Source organism: Bombina bombina, chromosome 9, assembly GCF_027579735.1.
Source record: "Bombina bombina isolate aBomBom1 chromosome 9, aBomBom1.pri, whole genome shotgun sequence".
Lineage (NCBI taxonomy): Eukaryota > Metazoa > Chordata > Amphibia > Anura > Bombinatoridae > Bombina > Bombina bombina.
Window position 1 is genome coordinate 22136619 of NC_069507.1, and position 22945 is coordinate 22159563.

The 22945-nt window shown below is 40.1% G+C and overlaps 1 protein-coding gene across 2 annotated transcripts in view; it reads left to right on the forward strand.

Moving 5' to 3' along the window:
- HIF1AN (hypoxia inducible factor 1 subunit alpha inhibitor) overlaps positions 1-22945 on the forward strand; it is a 55279-nt gene that overhangs the window by 21156 nt on the left and 11178 nt on the right. Inside the window, exons 2-6 of one of the 2 annotated variants that reach the window (XM_053691948.1) lie at positions 1211-1461; positions 12371-12519; positions 15930-16075; positions 17925-18031; positions 21869-21932. In XM_053691948.1, coding sequence (XP_053547923.1) covers positions 1211-1461; positions 12371-12519; positions 15930-16075; positions 17925-18031; positions 21869-21932 — 717 coding nt within the window. The remainder of the gene's footprint in view (positions 1-1210; positions 1462-12370; positions 12520-15929; positions 16076-17924; positions 18032-21868; positions 21933-22945) is intronic. The other variant, XR_008399258.1, reaches the window with a different exon arrangement.

Here is a 22945-nt window from a genome sequence, read left to right on the forward strand (position 1 = left end):
TACTACCTAGGTATCTCTATAACACAATATTATACATTAGCAAGAGCACTAGATAACAGCACTATTACCTGTCATGTAGTGCTACAGATACTACCTAGGTATCTCTATAAGACACAATATTATACATTAGCAAGAGCACTAGATAACAGCAGTATTACCTGTCATGTAGTGCTACAGATGCTACCTAGGTATCTCTATAACACAATATTATACATTAGCAAGAGCACTAGATAACAGCACTATTACCTGTCATGTAGTGCTACAGATACTACCTAGGTATCTCTATAACACAATATTATACATAAGCATGAGCACTAGATAACAGCACTATCACCTGTCATGTAGTGCTACAGACTTCTACCTATCTAGACACCTCTTCACCAAATAACATTAAAATGAAGCAAATTCAATAATAGAAGTAAATTGGAGAAAAAAAAATTGTCTTCTCTATCTTAATCATGAGAATTTTTGGGGGTTTCATGTCCCTTTTTAAAGGGACAGTCAACACCAGAATTTTTGTTGTTTAAAAAGAAAGATAATCCCTTTATTACCCATTCCCCAGTTTTGCATAACCAACACAGTTATATAAATACACTTTTTAGCTCTGTGATTTCCTTGTATCTAAGCTTCTGCAGACTGCCCCCTTATTTCAGTTCTTTTGACAGACATGTATGTTAGCCAATCAGTGCTCACTCCAGGGTGACTTCATGTGCATGAGCTCAATGTTATCTATATGAAACACATGAACTAATGCCCTCTAGTGGTCAAAATGCATTCAAATTAGAGGCAGTCTTCAAGGTCTAAGAAATTAGCATATGAACCTCCTAGGTTTAGCTTTCAACTAAGAATACCGAAAGAACATAGCAAAATTGTTGTTAAAAGTAAAATTACATTCCCTATTTAAATCATGAAAGTTTTTTTTTGGACTTGACTGTCCCTTTAAGTTAGTGGTTCAGTGTCACCCCCTAGACTTTTTATAAACAGCCCTGTCTTATATAAGCTTTTTATTGTGGATTTCATCCCTGTACCTGTGTGTTTGATACAAGTATATATTTGCAGAATACAAGTTATGTTGCTCTCTCGGGTGACAAATAATAGCGAAGCAGTTTATCGCATTTATATTCTACCAGCACGAGTTTTCTGGAATAGTAAAGTGTTAATATATCGGATCATTTTTACTTCAGTTAATACTTTCGTTTGTATCAAACAGGAACCTGTGGTTCTCACAGATACAAGTTTGGTGTGTACAGCTCTGAAGTGGGACTTGGATTACCTGCAAGAAAACATCGGTAATGGGGACTTTTCTGTGTATAGTGCCAACGGCCATAAGTTTCTGTATTACGATGAGAAGAAAATGGTAAACTTTAAGTCCTTTAAGCCTAAGTCAACAAGAGAGGAGATGAAGTTTACTGAGTTTGTGGAGAAGCTTCGTGAGATCCAACAGAAAGGAGGAGACGATAGGTGAGAAGCCCATACGCTTGCAGAGACTGGTGCTTAACACTGATCCTCTTAAAGGGACACAAAGATACTATAAAAATGTTAATGCCTGCACAATACTATGTTTACCCCCCAACAAAAGGGTAAAACCATAGTTAAAGTCTGCTCTGGAGCAGCTTGATTGTGATCTGAATGATTATGACTTCACACATATATTCACATATATTCACACACATATTGAGCCCTGATTTGCTCAGTGTTCAGCTTTGGATCAGTTGTACATTGCTGCTCCTTAGCTGTGTTTTTACAGTTTAACTCCTTTGTGGCAGGGAAACACACGGCTCTGTACAAGCGCTAGTGCCGTAATAACATGCTGATTCACTTTAGAGCATTTCATTTTTGCTCATTTATGTCCCTTTAAAGAAGCCGTAAACACATTGAGATTTTTATATAAAATGTTTAGTTATGAGTGGTGATAACACTTTACAATATATTTTCATTATTTATTTTACCCCATTTCATGTAATTAAGCTCTAAAAATAGAGCAATTTTTAAAACTTGAAATGCACCTGCTGACTTACCAAAGGCTAACTCTACTACATATCCATCTCTAAGTGTATTTATCAGTTAACTGCAATATAGCTCCCTTTATACTAACTTTATTACTGTAGTTAGTCTGTAGTTAGTCTTGTTGTCTGCAGACTAAAGCCCTGATTGGCTCCTCCAAATAAGGCAAATAGTGGGTGGCTAAACTTATTGCAGTATATAAAGGGTGTTAAATCATACTTGTCTGATATGGTATTCTATAGCGACTCAACAGAAATGGCTTATAATTACGCAGTGTTACTTACTGTCCCTTTAAAGTGAATGTAAATTTTGATGCTAAAGTGCCCGTTTTTTAAAAATTCAATTAAAAACAGGGGCACTTTAATTCACTTTAATCTTGACAGCTGCTCCAGCTTCCCCCGGTGGTCGCAATCCATTTCTGACATCAGAAATGATGGATTGGTCATCCTCCAATCACGGCTTTCCCCCGTCTGATTCAACGCTGTGATTGGAGGAAGCTGGATTCCTCATTTTAGACCTAGGAAGAGGCTTTGCGACGGACGGAGGAAGCTGGAGCGGCTGTCAAGTTTAAAAGGTAAGTTTTTCTTCACAACACGAGTGAAATGTAAATTTTGATGAATTAGAGTGCCCCTGTTTTTAATCAATTTTTTAAAAACCGGGCACTTTAGCATCAAAATTTACATTCACTTTAACAGCGTCTCTGGATATTGGGGTAAAATAATGCAGCTATAAAATATGATAAAGTTGCATTTTTATAGGTGATCATGGTCATCGCACCTGCTGCATTTTGTTCAGCGTTTCACATCCGTAAAATAAAACTGATAAACTAGATTACTTATTAAAGGGACAGTCTAGTCAAATTAAACGTTCATGTTTCAGATAGAGCATGTGATTTTGAACAACTTTGCTTTGTTGCTTTGGTGTTCTTTGTTGAAAGTTAAACCTAGGTAGGCTCATAAACTGATTTCTAAGCCTTTTGAACCTCCTCTCATACCAGTGCTTTTTGACAGTTTTTTCAGGTAGTCGCTGATAGTTCATGTCTGCCATATAGATAACATTGTGCTCACTCCCGTTGAGTTATTGACACCGCACTGTATGTAACCGTCCTGTTTTCTGCTGCGCAGGTTATACTTAAAGCAGACCCTCAATGACACAGTGCTGTATGTAACCGTCCTGTTTTCTGCTGTGCTAGTTATATTTACAGCAGACCATCAATGAAACAGTGCTGTATGTAACCGTCCTGTTTCTTGCTGCGCAGGTTATACTTACAGCAGACCATCAATGACACAGTGCTGTATGTAACCGTCCTGTTTTCTGCTGTGCTAGTTATATTTACTGCAGACCATCAATGACACAGTGCTGTATGTAACCGTCCTGTTTCTTGCTGCGCAGGTTATACTTACAGCAGACCATCAATGACACAGTGCTGTATGTAACCGTCCTGTTTCTTGCTGCGCAGGTTATACTTACAGCAGACACTGAATGACAGTGCTGTATGTAACCGTCCTGTTTCTTGCTGCGCAGGTTATACTTACAGCAGACCATCAATGACACAGTGCTGTATGTAACCGTCCTGTTTCTTGCTGTGCTAGTTATACTTACAGCAGACCATCAATGACACAGTGCTGTATGTAACCGTCCTGTTTCTTGCTGCGCAGGTTATACTTACAGCAGACCATCAATGACACAGTGCTGTATGTAACCGTCCTGTTTCTTGCTGCGCAGGTTATACTTACAGCAGACCATCAATGACACAGTGCTGTATGTAACCGTCCTGTTTCTTGCTGTGCTAGTTATACTTACAGCAGACCATCAATGACACAGTGCTGTATGTAACCGTCCTGTTTCTTGCTGCGCAGGTTATACTTACAGCAGAACATCAATGAAACAGTGCTGTATGTAACCGTCCTGTTTCTTGCTGCACAGGTTATACTCGCTGCAGACCATCAATGACACAGTGCTGTATGTAACCGTCCTGTTTCTTGCTGTGCAGGTTATACTTACTGCAGACCATCAATGACACAGTGCTGTATGTAACCGTCCTGTTTCTTGCTGCACAGGTTATACTTACAGCAGACCCTGAATGACACAGTGCTGTATGTAACCGTCCTGTTTCTTGCTGCAGACCCTGAATGACACAGTGCTGTATGTAACCGTCCTGTTTCTTGCTGCGCAGGTTATACTTACTGCAGACCCTGAATGACACAGTGCTGTATGTAACTGTCCTGTTTCTTGCTGCACAGGTTATACTTACTGCAGATCATCAATGACAGTGCTGTATGTAACCGTCCTGTTTCTTGCTGCGCAGGTTATACTTACTGCAGACCCTGAATGACACAGTGCTGTATGTAACTGTCCTGTTTCTTGCTGCGCAGGTTATACTTACTGCAGACCCTGAATGACACTGTGCTGTATGTAACCATCCTGTTTCTTGCTGCGCAGGTTATACTTACAGCAGACCCTGAATGACACTGTTCTGTATGTAACCGTCCTGTTTCTTGCTGCGCAGGTTATACTTACTTTAGACCATCAATGACACTGTGCTGTATATAACCGTCCTGTTTCTTGCTGCACAGGTTATACTTACTGCAGACCATCAATGACACAGTGCTGTATGTAACCGTCCTGTTTCTTGCTGCGCAGGTTATACTTACTGCAGACCATCAATGACACTGTGCTGTATGTAACCGTCCTGTTTCTTGCTGCGCAAGTTATACTTACTGCAGACCATCAATGACACAGTGCTGTATGTAACTGTCCTGTTTCTTGCTGCGCAGGTTATTCTTACTGCAGACCATCAATGACACAGTGCTGTATGTAACCGTCCTGTTTCTTGCTGCACAGGTTATACTTGCTGCAGACCATCAATGACACAGTGCTGTATGTAACCGTCCTGTTTCTTGCTGCGCAGGTTATACTTACAGCAGACACTGAATGACACAGTGCTGTATGTAACTGTCCTGTTTCTTGCTGCGCAGGTTATTCTTACTGCAGACCATCAATGACACAGTGCTGTATGTAACCGTCCTGTTTCTTGCTGCACAGGTTATACTTGCTGCAGACCATCAATGACACAGTGCTGTATGTAACCGTCCTGTTTCTTGCTGCGCAGGTTATACTTACAGCAGACACTGAATGACAGTGCTGTATGTAACCGTCCTGTTACTTGCTGCGCAGGTTATACTTACAGCAGACCATCAATGACACAGTGCTTTATGTAACCGTCCTGTTACTTGCTGCACAGGTTATACTTACAGCAGACCATCAATGACACAGTGCTGTATGTAACCGTCCTGTTTCTTGCTGCACAGGTTATACTTACAGCAGACCCTGAATGACACAGTGCTGTATGTAACTGTCCTGTTTCTTGCTGCACAGGTTATACTTACTGCAGACCATCAATGACACAGTGCTGTATGTAACCGTCCTGTTTCTTGCTGCAGACCATCAATGACACAGTGCTGTATGTAACTGTCCTGTTTCTTTCTGCGCAGGTTATACTTACAGCAGAACATCAATGACACAGTGCTGCATGTAACTGTCCTGTTTTTCTGCTGCGCAGGTTATACTTACTGCAGACCATCAATGACACAGTGCTGTATGTAACCGTCCTGTTTCTTGCTGTGCAGTTTATACTTACTGCAGACCATCAATGACACAGTGCTGTATGTAACCGTCCTGTTTCTTGCAGCGCAGGTTATACTTACAGCAGACACTGAATGACACAGTGCTGTATGTAACCGTCCTGTTTTCTGCTGCGCAGGTTATACTTACTGCAGACCATCAATGACAGTGCTGTATGTAACCGTCCTGTTTTCTGCTGCGCAGGTTATACTTACAGCAGACACTGAATGACACAGTGCTGTATGTAACCGTCCTGTTTTCTGCTGCGCAGGTTATACTTACAGCAGACACTGAATGACACAGTGCTGTATGTAACCGTCCTGTTTTCTGCTGCGCAGGTTATACTTACTACAGTCCCTGAATGACACAGTGCTGTATGTAACCGTCCTGTTTCTTGCAGCGCAGGTTATACTTACAGCAGACACTGAATGACACAGTGCTGTATGTAACCGTCCTGTTTTCTGCTGCGCAGGTTATACTTACTGCAGACCATCAATTACACAGTGATGAATGTAATGTAACCGTCCTGTTTCTTGCATCGCAGGTTATACTTACTGCAGACCCTGAATGACACTGTGCTGTATGTAACCGTCCTGTTTTCTGCTGCGCAGGTTATACTTACTGCAGACCATCAATGACAGTGCTGTATGTAACCGTCCTGTTTTCTGCTGCGCAGGTTATACTTACGGCAGACCACCCATGACAGTGCTGTATGTAACCGTCCTGTTTTCTGCTGCGAAAGGTTATACTTACAACAGACCCTTAATGAGACAGTGCTGTATATATAACCGTCCTGTTTCTTTCATGTAATTAGCAAGAGTCCATGAGCTAGTGACGTATGGGATATACATTCCTACCAGGAGGGGCAAAGTTTCCCAAACCTCAAAATGCCTATAAATACACCCCTCACCACACCCACAATTCAGTTTTACAAACTTTGCCTCCGATGGAGGTGGTGAAGTAAGTTTGTGCTAGATTCTACGTTGATATGCGCTCCACAGCAAGTTGGAGCCCGGTTTTCCTCTCAGCGTGCAGTGAATGTCAGAGGGATGTGAGAAGTATTGCCTATTTGAATGCAGTGATCTCCTTCTAAGGGGTCTATTTCATAGGTTCTCTGTTATCGGTCGTAGAGATTCATCTCTTACCTCCCTTTTCAGATCGACGATATACTCTTATATATACCATTACCTCTGCTGATTCTCGTTTCAGTACTGGTTTGGCTATCTACTATATGTAGATGAGTGTCCTGGGGTAAGTAAATCTTATTTTTTGTGACACTCCTAGCTATGGTTGGGCACTTTGTTTATAAAGTTCTAAATATATGTATTCAAACATTTATTTGCCTTGACTCAGAATGTTCAACTTTCCTTATTTTTCAGACAGTCAGTTTCATATTTGGGATAATGCATTTTAATTTAACATTTTTCTTACCTTAAAATTTGACTTTTTCCCTGTGGGCTGTTAGGCTCGCGGGGGCTGAAAATGCTTCATTTTATTGCGTCATTCTTGGCGCGGACTTTTTTGGCGCAAAAATTCTATTTCCGTTTCCGGCGTCATACGTGTTGCCGGAAGTTGCGTCACTTTTTGACGTTATTTTGCGCCAAAAATGTCGGCGTTCCGAATGTGGCGTCATTTTTGGCGCCAAAAAGCATTTAGGCGCCAAATAATGTGGGCGTCTTATTTGGCGCGAAAAAATATGGGCGTCACTCTTGTCTCCACATTATTTAAGTCTCATTTTTTATTGCTTCTGGTTGCTAGAAGCTTGTTCTTTGGCATTTTTTCCCATTCCTGAAACTGTCATTTAAGGAATTTGATCAATTTTGCTTTATATATATGTTGTTTTTTCTCTTACATATTGCAAGATGTCTCACGGTGCATCTGAGTCAGAAGATACTACAGGAAAATCGCTGTCAAGTGCTGAATCTACCAAAGCTAAGTGTATCTGCTGTAAACTTTTGGTAGCTATTTCTCCAGCTGTTGTTTGTATTGATTGTCATGACAAACTTGTTAAAGCAGATAATATTTCCTTTAGTAAAGTACCATTGCCTGTTGCAGTTCCTTCAACATCTAAGGTGCAGAATGTTCCTGATAATATAAGAGATTTTGTTTCTGAATCCATAAAGAAGGCTATGTCTGTTATTTCTCCTTCTAGTAAACATAAAAAATCTTTTAAAACTTCTCTCCCTACAGATGAATTTTTAACTGATCATCATTCTGATTCTGATGATTCCTCTGGTTCAGAGGATTCTGTCTCAGAGGTTGATGCTGATAAATCTTCATATTTATTTAAAATGGAATTTATTCGTTCTTTGCTTAAAGAAGTCCTAATTGTTTTAGAAATAGAGGATTCTGGTCCTCTTGATACTAAATCTAAACGTTTAAATAAGGTTTTTAAAACTCCTGTAGTTATTCCAGAAGTTTTTCCTGTCCCTGATGCTATTTCTGCAGTAATTTCCAAAGAATGGGATAATTTGGGTAATTCATTTACTCCTTCTAAACGTTTTAAGCAATTATATCCTGTGCCGCCTGACAGATTAGAATTTTGGGACAAGATCCCTAAAGTTGATGGGGCTATTTCTACCCTTGCTAAACGTACTACTATTCCTACGTCAGATGGTACTTCGTTTAAGGATCCTCTAGATAGGAAAATGGAGTCCTTTCTAAGAAAAGCTTATCTGTGTTCAGGTAATCTTCTTAGACCTGCTATATCTTTGGCTGATGTTGCTGCAGCTTCAACTTTTTGGTTGGAAACTTTAGCGCAACAAGTAACACTTCGTGATTCTCATGATATTATTATTCTTCTTCAGCATGCTAATAATTTTATCTGTGATGCCATTTTTGATATTATCAGAGTTGATGTCAGGTTTATGTCTCTAGCTATTTTAGCTAGAAGAGCTTTATGGCTTAAAACTTGGAATGCTGATATGGCTTCTAAATCAACTTTACTTTCCATTTCTTTCCAGGGTAACAAATTATTTGGTTCTCAGTTGGATTCCATTATTTCAACTGTTACTGGTGGGAAAGGAACTTTTTTACCACAGGATAAAAAATCTAAAGGTAAAAACAGGGCTAATAATCGTTTTCGTTCCTTTCGTTTCAACAAAGAACAAAAGCCTGATCCTTCATCCTCAGGAGCAGTTTCAGTTTGGAGACCATCTCCAGTCTGGAATAAATCCAAGCCAGCTAGAAAGGCAAAGCCTGCTTCTAAGTCCACATGAAGGTGCGGCCCTCATTCCAGCTCAGCTGGTAGGGGGCAGGTTACGTTTTTTCAAGGAAATTTGGATCAATTCTGTTAACAATCTTTGGATTCAGAGCATTGTTTCAGAAGGGTACAGAATTGGTTTCAAGTTGAGACCTCCTGCAAAGAGATTTTTTCTTTCCCGTGTCCCAGCAAATCCAGTAAAAGCTCAAGCATTTCTGAAATGTGTTTCAGATCTAGAGTTGACTGGAGTAATTATGCCAGTTCCAGTTCCGGAACAGGGGATGGGGTTTTATTCAAATCTCTTCATTGTACCAAAGAAGGAGAATTCCTTCAGACCAGTTCTGGATCTAAAAATATTGAATCGTTATGTAAGGATACCAACGTTCAAGATGGTAACTGTAAGGACTATCTTACCTTTTGTTCAGCAAGGGAATTATATGTCCACAATAGATTTACAGGATGCATATCTGCATATTCTGATTCATCCAGATCACTATCAGTTTCTGAGATTCTCTTTCCTAGACAAGCATTACCAGTTTGTGGCTCTGCCGTTTGGCCTAGCTACAGCTCCAAGAATTTTTACAAAGGTTCTCGGTGCCCTGCTGTCTGTAATCAGAGAACAGGGTATTGTGGTATTTCCTTATTTGGACGATATCTTGGTACTTGCTCAGTCTTTACATTTAGCAGAATCTCATACGAATCGACTTGTGTTGTTTCTTCAAGATCATGGTTGGAGGATCAATTTACCAAAAAGTTCTTTGATTCCTCAGACAAAGGTAACCTTTCTGGGTTTCCAGATGGATTCAGTGTCCATGACTCTGTCTTTAACAGACAAGAGACGTTTAAAATTGATTACAGCTTGTCGAAACCTTCAGTCACAATCATTCCCTTCGGTAGCCTTATGCATGGAAATTCTAGGTCTTATGACTGCTGCATCGGACGCGATCCCCTTTGCTCGTTTTCACATGCGACCTCTTCAGCTCTGTATGCTGAAGCAATGGTGCAAGGATTACACGAAGATATCTCAATATCTTTAAAACCAATTGTTCGACACTCTCTAACATGGTGGACAGATCACCATCGTTTAATTCAGGGGGCTTCTTTTGTGCTTCCGACCTGGACTGTAATTTCAACAGATGCAAGTCTCACAGGTTGGGGAGCTGTGTGGGGATCTCTGACGGCACAAGGAGTTTGGGAATCTCAGGAGGTGAGATTACCGATCAATATTTTGGAACTCCGTGCAATTTTCAGAGCTCTTCAGTTTTGGCCTCTTCTGAAGAGAGAATCGTTCATTTGTTTTCAGACAGACAATGTCACAACTGTGGCATACATCAATCATCAAGGAGGGACTCACAGTCCTCTGGCTATGAAAGAAGTATCTCGAATTTTGGTTTGGGCGGAATCCAGCTCCTGTCTAATCTCTGCGGTTCATATTCCAGGTGTAGACAATTGGGAAGCGGATTATCTCAGTCGCCAAACGTTGCATCCGGGCGAATGGTCTCTTCACCCAGAGGTATTTCTTCAGATTGTTCAAATGTGGGAACTTCCAGAAATAGATCTGATGGCGTCCCATCTAAACAAGAAACTTCCCAGGTATCTGTCCAGATCCTGGGATCCTCAGGCGGAGGCAGTGGATGCATTATCACTTCCTTGGAAGTATCATCCTGCCTATATCTTTCCGCCTCTAGTTCTTCTTCCAAGAGTAATCTCCAAGATTCTGAAGGAATGCTCGTTTGTTCTGCTGGTAGCTCCGGCATGGCCTCACAGGTTTTGGTATGCGGATCTTGTCCGGATGGCCTCTTGCCAACCGTGGACTCTTCCGTTAAGACCAGACCTTCTGTCACAAGGTCCTTTTTTCCATCAGGATCTGAAATCCTTAAATTTAAAGGTATGGAGATTGAACGCTTGATTCTTGGTCAAAGAGGTTTCTCTGACTCTGTGATTAATACTATGTTACAGGCTCGTAAATCTGTATCTCGAGAGATATATTATAGAGTCTGGAAGACTTATATTTCTTGGTGTCTTTCTCATCATTTTTCCTGGCATTCTTTTAGAATACCGAGAATTTTACAGTTCCTTCAGGATGGTTTAGATAAGGGTTTGTCCGCAAGTTCTTTGAAAGGACAAATCTCTGCTCTTTCTGTTCTTTTTCACAGAAAGATTGCTATTCTTCCTGATATTCATTGTTTTGTACAAGCTTTGGTTCGTATGAAACCTGTCATTAAGTCAATTTCTCCTCCTTGGAGTTTGAATTTGGTTCTGGGAGCTCTTCAAGCTCCTCCGTTTGAACCTATGCATTCATTGGACATTAAATTACTTTCTTGGAAAGTTTTGTTCCTTTTGGCCATCTCTTCTGCCAGAAGAGTTTCTGAATTATCTGCTCTTTCTTGTGAGTCTCCTTTTCTGATTTTTCATCAGGATAAGGCGGTGTTGCAAACTTCTTTTGAATTTTTACCTAAAGTTGTGAATTCCAACAACATTAGTAGAGAAATTGTGGTTCCTTCATTATGTCCTAATCCTAAGAATTCTAAGGAGAAATCGTTGCATTCTTTGGATGTTGTTAGAGCTTTGAAATATTATGTTGAAGCTACGAAATCTTTTCGTAAGACTTCTAGTCTATTTGTTATCTTTTCCGGTTCTAGAAAAGGCCAGAAAGCTTCTGCCATTTCTTTGGCATCTTGGTTGAAATCTTTAATTCATCTTGCCTATGTTGAGTCGGGTAAAACTCCGCCTCAGAGAATTACAGCTCATTCTACTAGGTCAGTTTCTACTTCCTGGGCGTTTAGGAATGAAGCTTCGGTTGACCAGATCTGCAAAGCAGCGACTTGGTCCTCTTTGCATACTTTTACTAAATTCTACCATTTTTATGTATTTTCTTCTTCTGAAGCAGTTTTTGGTAGAAAAGTACTTCAGGCAGCGGTTTCAGTTTGAATCTTCTGCTTATGTTTTTCGTTAAACTTTATTTTGGGTGTGGATTATTTTCAGCAGGAATTGGCTGTCTTTATTTTATCCCTCCCTCTCTAGTGACTCTTGTGTGGAAAGATCCACTTCTTGGGTAGTCATTATCCCATACGTCACTAGCTCATGGACTCTTGCTAATTACATGAAAGAAAACATAATTTATGTAAGAACTTACCTGATAAATTCATTTCTTTCATATTAGCAAGAGTCCATGAGGCCCGCCCTTTTTTTTGTGGTGGTTATGATTTTGTATAAAGCACAATTATTCCAATTCCTTATTTTATATGCTTTCGCACTTTTTTTCTTATCACCCCACTTCTTGGCTATTCGTTAAACTGAATTGTGGGTGTGGTGAGGGGTGTATTTATAGGCATTTTGAGGTTTGGGAAACTTTGCCCCTCCTGGTAGGAATGTATATCCCATACGTCACTAGCTCATGGACTCTTGCTAATATGAAAGAAATGAATTTATCAGGTAAGTTCTTACATAAATTATGTTTTTCTGCTGCGCAGGTTATACTTACTGCAGACCATCAATGACACTGTGCTGTATGTAACGGTCCTGTTTCTTGCTGTGCAGGTTATACTTACAGCAGACCCTGAATGACACCGTGGGACGAAAAATAGTTGTAGACTTCTTGGGCTTTAACTGGAACTGGATCAATAAGCAACAAGCAAAGCATGGCTGGGGCCAGCTGACATCAAACTTACTGCTGATTGGCATGGAAGGTAAGTGCGCAGTTCCTCGAACTGATCTAGAAAGTAAATCTGTATTCCTCAAACTTTACATTTGATTATTATTAATAAATAGTGCCAACAAACTGCAAAGCACTGGAAAGGACATAACAATATATTTCTATGGTGAATATCAGTAGTTCAGTATTCCTGGTCTCCTGCCCTTCTGGGGGTGACACGTGAGACTCACTGTAGCATTGCCCTATACACAGATAATATCAGTATAACTACAGCATGTACTCCTGGTCTCCTGTCCCTCTGGGGTAACACATGAGACTCACTGTAGCATTGCCCTATACACAGACAATCTCAGTATAAATGCAGTATACACTCCTGGTCTCTCTTCCCTCTGGGAGTGACATGTGAGACTCCCTGTAGCATTGCCCTATACACAGGCAGACAATCTCAGTATATCTGCAGTATACACTCCTGGTCTCCTGTCCGTCTGGGGGTGACGTGAGACTCCCTGTAGCATTGCCCTATACACAGACAATCTCAGGATAACTGCAGTATGTACTCCTGGTCTCCTGTCCCTCTGGGGGGACACGTGAGACTCATTGTAGCATTGTCCTATACACAGATAATCTTAGTATAACTGTAGTATGCACTCCTGGTCTCCTGTCCCTCTGGGGGTGACGCATGAGACTCACTGTAGCATTGCCCTATACACAGACAATCTCAGTATAAATGCAGTATACACTCCTGGTCTCTTTTCCCTCTGGGGGTGACATGTGAGACTCCCTGTAGCATTGCCCTATACACAGGCAGACAATCTCAGTATAACTGCAGTATACACTCCTGGTCTCCTGTCCCTCTGGGGGTGACATGTGAGACTCCCTGTAGCATTGCCCTATACACAGACAATCTCAGGATAACTGCAGTATGTACTCCTGGTCTCCTGTCCCTCTGGGGTGACATGTGAGACTCACTGTAGCATTGCTCTACACAGACAATCTCAGGATAACTGCAGTATGTACTCCTGGTCTCCTGTCCCTCTGGGGGTGACATGTGAGACTCACTGTAGCATTGCCCTATACACAGATAATCTCAGTATAACTGCAGTATGCACTCCTGGTCTCCTGTCCCTCTGGGGTGACACGTGAGACTCACTGTAGCATTGCCCTATACACAGATAATCTCAGTATAACTGCAGTATGCACTCCTGGTCTCCTGTCCCTCTGGGGGTGACACATGAGACTCACTGTAGCATCTCCCTATACACAGACAATCTCAGTATAAATACAGTATACACTCCTGGTCTCTTGTCCCTCTGGGGTGACATGAGAGACTCACTGTAGGATTTCCCTATACACAGACAATCTCAGGATAACTGCAGTATGCACACCTGGTCTCCTGTCCCTCTAGGGGTGACGTGAGACTCACTGTAGCATTGCTCTATACACAGGCAGACAATCTCAGTATAACTGCAGTATACACTCCTGGTCTCCTGTCCCTCTGGGGGTGACATGTGAGACTCACTGTAGCATTGCCCTATACACAGACAATCTCAGTATAAATGCAGTATAAGCTCCTGGTCTCCTGTCCCTCTGGGGGTGACATGTGAGACTCACTGTAGCATTTCCCTATACACAGACAATCTCAGGATAACGGCAGTATGCACTCCTGGTCTCCTGTCCCTCTGGGGGTGACATGTGAGACTCACTGTAGCATTTCCCTATACACAGACAATCTCAGGATAACTGCAGTATGCACACCTGGTCTCCTGTAAGTTATTTGCTTGGATGAATTACAGCAATAGCCAATATGTTTGTATAGTTGCTGTGTGTTTACACGCATGTTATTGGTGCTATATGTACGTACATGTGCGTGTTTGTAAATGCTGTATGTGTGTGGATATATGTGCTGTACATGTGTATGTACACACATGTATAGGTGCTATAGCTGTGTGTATAGGTGCCATACATACGTGTTTGTGTACATGCGTATATAGATGCTATGTATGTGTTTGCGCATGAGTGTATAGGTGCTGTGTGTACATGTGTGTTGAGGGACTTTACGTACGTGTGTGCGCGTGCACGCGTGTATAGATTTTGCACATGAGTGTAGATGCTGTATGTGTGGTGCTATATATTGGTTCTGTAATTGTGTTTTCTTATATATAGTTGCTGTATGTGTGTGGATATATGTGCTGAACGTGTATAGGTGCCATAGGTGTGTGCATAGGTGCTATACGTTTGTGTACATGCATGTATAGGTGGGCTCTGTACGTGTGTGTATTGGTGCTGTGTGTGTGTATACACGTGTCTTGTTGCTATACGTACGTGTGTGTATTAGGTCTGAGCGATGTGGCTAAAAATGAAAATCACGATTTTGGACCTAAAATATTGCGATTGTGATTTTAATCGCTTTTTTTTTTTTTTCAAAATAACTTTACTCATCTGTCTGTTACATATGACACAGCTCTCTGAAATCTTACAGTTGTGTTAGTTACAGCTAATTTGTGATCGGAGGTTACTTAGAGTTGTGCAACATCAGCCCACGTTGTTCTTACACGGTTACCTGCTGTCCCCCGGCTGTCTGCTCTCCCACAGAGGCCCTAGCAAAGTACCTTATACAAGCCTTCTACATTATGAAGTAGCGCGTTGCTTATACACTAACCCTCACGTCGTCCCTGTACAAACTTACCGCAAATGCAGACTGTTAATTTGACACTCATCTTCCAGCTGGGAGAGTAGCGAGGGTGGGGCGGTGCTGGGTTGAGCAGGGAGCTCAGGGGCTGAGGATGAAGTCACAGCCCATAGAGAAGGCGCCCCAGACTGGTGGGGTCACTGCTTCCGTGGGCTGCCTATGTGGTCTTCAGTCTTAGTCTCCTCTTCTCCCATGCTACTTAACAAGTCCAACATCTTAAAGATCCCAGTGTTTAGTTGCTGTACATAAGTGTGCACACGCTTTTATAGGTGCTTACGTGTGTTTGGATACATGCACCTTCCGTGTGATATAAACAGTAGATGGTTTGGACTGCTCATCTGTTTTTTAAAGCTTGATTTAAAATTTCACTACTTCTAACACTTAGCGACTTTAAAGATTCTGTTTCATTAGTGTACCTCAACTTTATTTTCCCCTCTTTCTGTGCTCTATAAAAATTTTTTTTATATTTTTAACATGTCCCTTCATGTAGCGCAGCAATATCTGTTACTTACGCAGCTTAGGGTTCTGACACCCTGACTAACAATCCCTGCTCTAAAGGAATCTCACTAGTTGGGACACAAATCCTATATTTCTGGCCATTTGTCAGACAATATCGGCCTTCTTAGAGTAGTCAGTGGGTGTCTGTTTTGTACACTATGTAAAGATTTTCTTGTCCTTATGTAACGTGTGACCAGGATTGTGAAGAATGTGTGCTGTGTACGTGCTTCAGATCATGTTTTTGTTTACATACGCAGGTAACGTGACTCCGGCGCACTATGATGAGCAGCAGAACTTTTTTGCCCAGATTAAAGGTTATAAGCGCTGTATCCTGTTTCCTCCTGACCAGTTTGAGAACCTCTATCCATACCCTGTGCACCATCCTTGTGATCGACAGAGCCAGGTGAGAGCCCAGCAGCTTATTACTAATAGATATGACATTTTAATCTCTTCACTAGACACTGAAAACATATTTTGCATGATAAAAAGTTAAAGGGACAGTCTACCATAGAATTGTTATAGTTTTAAAAGATAGTTAATCCCTTTATTACCCATTCCCCAGGTTTGCATAACCAACACAGTTATATTAATGTACTTTTTACCTCTGTGATAACCTTGTATCTAGGAACCTTCTTCCAGCCCCCTGATCACATGACTGTGACTGTTTATTATCTATTGTCTTAAATTTAGCATTGTATTGTGCTAGATCTTAAATAACCCCCTGTGCCTGAACACAGTGTTATCTATGGCCCACGTGTACTTTATGTCTCTTTGTGTTGAAAAGAGATTTAAAAAGCCTGTGATAAGAGGCAGCCCTCAAAGGCTTAGAAATTAGCATATGAGCCTACCTATGTTTAGTTTAAACTAAGAATACCAAGAGAAAAAAAGCAAATTTGATGATAAAAGTAAATTGTAAAGTTGATTAAAATTAAAAGTCCTATCTGAATAATGAAAGTTTAATTTATACTAGACTGTCCCTTTAAGTTAAAGGTGTTTATAATATGAAGCCAACAGAGTGTGCATTTGTGTTTACTGCTGGCTCTTAAAGGGACACTGAACCCAATTTTTTTCTTTCCTGATTCAGATAGAGCATGCACTTTTAAGCAACTTTCTAATTTACTCCTATTATCAAATTTTCTTCATTCTCTTGGTATCTTTATTTGAAATGCAAGAATGTAAGTATAGATGCCGGCCCATTCTTGGTGAATTACCTGGGTTGTTATTGCTGATTTATGGATAAATTCATCCACCAATAAAAATGTGCTGTCCAGAGTACTGAACCAAAAAAAAGCTTAGATGCCTTTTTCAAATAAAGATAGCAAGAGAACGAAGAAAAATTGATAATAGGAGTAAATTAGTAAGTTGCTTAAAATTGCATGCTCTATCTGAATCACGAAAGAAAAAAATTGGTTTGTGTCCCTTTAATGGGATGTGAAAGTCAGTTAAACTTTCATCGATCAGCTAGCTGCTGATTGGTGGATGCACAAATGCCTCACCTGATGTGTTCCGCTAGCCCCCAGTAGTGCATTGCTGCACTGGAGCTGAATTTAACTACGCTTAACCCCATTTGCAGGTGTTAAACACATTTGTATGCAAGGAACACTGCAATAATAAAATTCTCTAACAAACTAAAGCATTTTCTTTTTTTGCACATTTTTGTGCCTTTTTGGACAGTGACAAACCTCACAAGCATAATAATAAAAATTTGTCGTCTTTGTACAAGAACATCTGTTTTATTAAAATGCTCTTATAGACACAGAAGAGCAAAAAAGAATTTATTTTAAGCAGCATTTTCTTTCATTGTATCTGTTCGTCTGTGCTGTTAGTTTGATAACAATGCTACATAAGATATGTTGGGAAAGACCCCCGTAAGCCCTGGGGTAAGTCATATTTATGTGACTATCAGACTAGACTTTAAACCTTTCTCAGATTTAGATACAGCTTCGCCTCAAGTGTGAGTGAAGTTGTTGATTTGCCATAATTTAAAAACAAATCAGGTTTTGTTATAAGTGCAGCATTTTATAGTAGGTACCAGGCGTAATGGGTCTGACAAGAAATCCAAACATCACAGTGTATTTTGTTTTGTTAAATGAGCATTTGAGAAGGTGCCGTTCTGTGAAGCATCAATAACTCTTGCTCTTTGTTTAGTTTATTATAGGTTTGTCAGCAGTCGCACTGTTTGGGAACTCATTTTCATATTGGCCGAGTTAAATGCTGTTCGGTGATCTGTCTGTTTTTTTCTTCTCTATTAGGTGGACTTTGAGAATCCTGATTTAGAGAAGTTTCCAAACTTTAGAAATGTGGTTGGTTACGAGACTGTGGTGGGACCTGGGGACGTTCTTTATATCCCTATGTACTGGTAAGTGCTCGTTCTTGCTGTATTAATCCCAGTGATGGATCTGAAGGTGCAGCTATGGCTGAGTCCCACAGAGGTGACAGCTGGTCATTTCGGTGATCACTACGGAAAAATGTATAAAAAAAACAAAACATCTATGTCTGCCAGTACCCTAGAAGGCTACCAATAAGTTAGAGGGGGAAGGTTAGAGAGCTGTTTGGGGGGGAATCAGGGAGGTTGGGGGCTAAGGGGGATCCTACAGAGCAGCATATGTAACTATGCCTATTTTAAAAAAATAAATAAAATATATATATCAAAGATAGCTTTTATTTTAGTACTGGCAGACTTTCTGCCAGTACTTAACATGGCGGGGACAATTGTGGGGGAGGGAAGAGAGTTGTTTGGGAGGGATCAGGGGGTGTAATGTGTCAGTTGGGAGGCTGATCTCTACACTAAAGATAAAATTAACCCTGCAAGCTCCCTACATGCTACCTAATTAACCCCTTCACTGCTAGCCATAATACACGTGTGATGCGCAGCGGCATTTAGCGGCCTTCTAATTACCAAAAAGCAACGCCAAAGCCATATTTGTCTATTTCTCAACAAAGGGGATCCCAGAGAAGCATTTACAACTATTTATGCCATAATTGCACAAGTTGTTTGTAAATGATTTCAGTGAGAAACCTAAACTTTGTGAAAAAGCGAACATTTTTTTTTTTAATTTGATCACATTTGGCGTTGAAATGGTGGCATGAAATATACCAAAATAGGCCTAGATCAATACTTTGGGTTGTCTTCTACACTAAAGCTAAAATTAACCCTACAAGCACCCTAATTAACCCCTTCACTGCTGGACATAATACACGTGTTGCATGAAGCCTTCTAATTACCAAAAAGCAACACCAAAGCCATATAAGTCTGCTATTTCTGAAGAAAGGTGATCCCAAAGAAGCATTTACAACCATTTGTGCCATAATTGCACAAGCTGTTTTGTAAATGATTTCAGTGAGAAACCTAAAATTGTTAAAAATGTAAAAAAAATATTTTATTTAATCGCATTTGGCAGTGAAATGGTGTCATGAAATATACCAAAATGGGCCTAGATCAATACTTGGGGTTGTCTACTACACTAAAGCTGAAATTAACCCTACAAGCTCCATACATGCTCCTTAATTAACCCCTTCACTGCTGGGCATAATACACGTGTGGTGCACAGCAGCATTTAGCGGCCTTCTAATTACCAAAAAGCAACGCCAAAGCCATATATGTCTGTCTATGAACAAAGGGGATCCCAGAGAAGCATTTACAACCATTTATGCCATAATTGCACAAGCTGTTTGTAAATAAATTCAGTGATAGACCTAAAGTTTGTGAAAAAGTGTACAATTTTTTTTTTATTATTTGATCGCATTTGGTGGTGAAATGGTGGCATGAAATATACCAAAATGGGCCTAGATCAATACTTGGGGTTGTCTACTAAAAAAAATATATACATGTCAATGGATATTCAGGTATTCCTGACAGATATCAGTGTCCCAATGTAACTAGCACTAATTTCGAAAAAAAGTGGTTTGGAAATAGCAAAGTGCTACTTGTATTTATTGTCCTATAACGTGTAAACATTGGGTATTTCTAAACTCAGGACAAAATTTGTAAACTATTTAGCATGGGTGTTTTTTGGTGGTTGTAGATGTGTAACGATTTTGGGGTCAAAGTTAGAAAAAGTGTGTTTTTTTTCCCCCCCCCCAATTTTTCCTCATATTTTCTATTTTTTTTTTTTTATAGTAATTTATAAGATATGATGAAAATAATGGTATCTTTAGAACAGTGCTTTCCAAACTGTGTGTCGGGACACACTAGTGTGTCGGCAGCAGTGTATAGGTGTGTCCCTGCTTCAGCACAATTTTTTTTAAATTTAAATATTTTTTTTTAAATTGTTTTTTGGTTTCTGACTTTCCACCTGCCTGCTACGCATATCACATGGTTGACACGTGATTGATACCTAGTGGGTCACAGTCTCATCTTAACCAATTGGCACAGCTCAGTGGGAACTGAAACTATTACCATTGGCGGATTTGGCGGCACATTGGCTCCTGACTGCACATGTAATCTCCTTAAGTGGCTCGTGACTGCAAGTGTAGCCAGTGAGTGGGACAGCAGTGTGTTTGCAGCGTGGGCAGTAGCCAGTCAGACTCACAGAGCTCTGAGGGTGGCAGCTTAAACGCTGAGCTGAAGTCAGAAGTCAGTGGGGGTTTTTTTGCAGCTAGCTCCCAGTAGTGCTTTGCTGCTCCTGCGCTTGATATATGGATTGGAAGTGGAAGCTTAAAAATGCTTGATGATGAAATGCGATTGTCTTTATCTAATATTACACCAAATATTCAGAAACTGTGTTCATCCCAGCTATTGGTGTTATGAAACTGTTTTTAATTCTTGCACATACATACTGTTACTTGTAAATCCATTTTATTATTATATAATTTATGTATGTGTCCATATCTTTTAAAACAAGTTAGTTTAACCTCCTATTTGGTAGTACAACTGAATTACTGTGTCGCAAAATGATGTGTGTCACCAACATGATAAGTTTGGAAAGCTCTGCTTTAGAAAGTCCATTTAATGGCGAGAACAACGGTATATAATATGTGTGGGTACAGTAATGAGTATATAAACGGTATATAATATGTGTGTGTACAGTAATGAGTATATAAACGGTATATAATATGTGTGGGTACAGTAAATGAGTAAGAGGAAAATTACAGCTAAACACAAACACAGCAAAAATGTAAAAATAGCCCTGGTCCTAAACGGACAGAAAATGGAAAAGTGCTGTGATCATTAAGGGGTTATACAACATTCCAATTTACTTCTATTCCCAGAGACAGAACTTTTCTTCACTTTCTGCGATGAGATTTTTTTAGTAAAAATTTTTCTGCTGGTCATTTTTAAATAAAAATGTTAATTTGTCAGTTACACTAAAGCACCAGATCAATTGCAATGTGTTGGTTAACTGGAGAATAAAGCAATATTTAAAGTTGTGTAATCTAGTGCAGTAGTTGAAAATCGCATTGCAAATTAGCTGCAGACAAAAAAAGTAATTGTAAAATGTCTCTTGAATTAATATGTTTCCTTTTCTCTTAGTCTAACATAGAAATGTAGTAATAAAAAGTTGCATTGCTCATACAAACATCTTACATTCAGAGAAAAACAGCTTTGCAGATTGTGAAAAGCTAGGGAACGAGCTTGCAAAAATCTCAGAGCCAGACAACAATCAATGCACTACTGCATATTTGACTGTTGTCTTCAAACAGCACTTTGCTCTGGGTGCACTGTGTTTAGGAAAACTTATACAATGCAGTCAGAGAACAGCTCTGTTTAAAAAGAACAGCCTAATGTGGAGCAGCACTGAAAAGTTAAAGTGCTAACAGTTCCTGTTCTTTCTGCAGACATGCTGCATTTTCTGCGATGACATCTCAGATCACTCTATGTTCTGCCTTGGGGCTTCTATTTAATCTGCTTCATTCTTTAGATATCCTTTGTTGAAGAAATAGCAATGCACATCGGTGAGCCAATCACACGAGGCATTTATGTGCAGCCATGAATTAGCCTGTAGATATGCTTTTCAACAAAGGACATAAAGTGAATGAAGCATATTAGATAATGCATGTAAATTGAAAAGTTGTTTAAAATTGCATGTTCTTTCTGAATCATGAAAGAAAAATTTGGGCTTCATATCCCTTTAAACGTAATCTGGGTGGTTTTTAAAAAAAAAACAAAAAAACAAAAAAAACACTGGGTGACTTCCTGTAAGGTGTCACATGATCTGTCCAAAGTGAATGACGCAGTCTGTCCTGTGTGTTACAGGTGGCATCATATTGAGTCACTAATTGATGGAGGAACTACAATTACTGTAAATTTCTGGTACAAGGTAGGTCATGAGGACGTTCTGACATTCTTGCTGTGTGATGTGTGCAGATTCAGTTTAACATTACTTAAAGTGATGGTAAATCCAAGCGTTTAACAAACACTGGGATTTACCATCACTAAAAATAAACTGTGGTTTCAGTTATCGTTTAGTAAACTTTCTGTGCCACGGCACCTCGCTAAACTCAGCTCTTCCGGACGCCCACGGCACAGCGCTATTTACCAATGAGGTGACGTTTCCACCTCTAAACCAATAGCCGTATGTGTCATCTGACAGTGTTCTGTATCCTAAGTAAGGGAAGAAGCGCTAGGCTAGCTACTTCTTGGCCCTCCTCAAAAAAAAAGGGGTTCTGTATCCTAGCACGGCTATTGGATTAGAGGTGAAAACGCCACCTCATTGGTAAAGAGCGCTGTGCCGCTGGTGGCGCTGAGTTTAGCGAGCTGCTGCGGCACAGAAAGGGTGAGTTTATCTTTAGTGCCAGCGTTTTCTAAACGCTCAGGTTTACCATCACTTTAAAGGACCACTAAACACAGTAGAATTGCATAATCTGTAAATGCATCATAAAAAGACAATGCAAGAGCATTTAGTTCAAATTTCAAATGAGTAGCAGTTTTATGTCTGACATATTTTAAAGTTAGTTCTATTTTCTCTTGCACTGCATCATGTGACAGCCAATACATTTGGTTCCATTTGTCAACCTATTTCTTAAATGTGAGCGCACTATTTTATTCACAAAAAAACAAATGGCGGAATTAGCTACGGGTGCAGATGGTTAGTATGTTTTACAGTGACAGATTAACACTCGTTGCTTACTGTAAACCTCTTGTTATTGATGTCAAATATAGTTATTCAGCACAGATTTAATCCAGCTACAAAATACTTATTGTATACGTGGTTCGTTCACATTTTGTATTTTCCTGAACATTTAAAGAATTGTGTGATCAGAGTGCTTTCAAATGATCCTTTTCAGTCAGTGCCTATACTGTATTTTAAAGGGGCAGTGAAGTTTAAAGTGA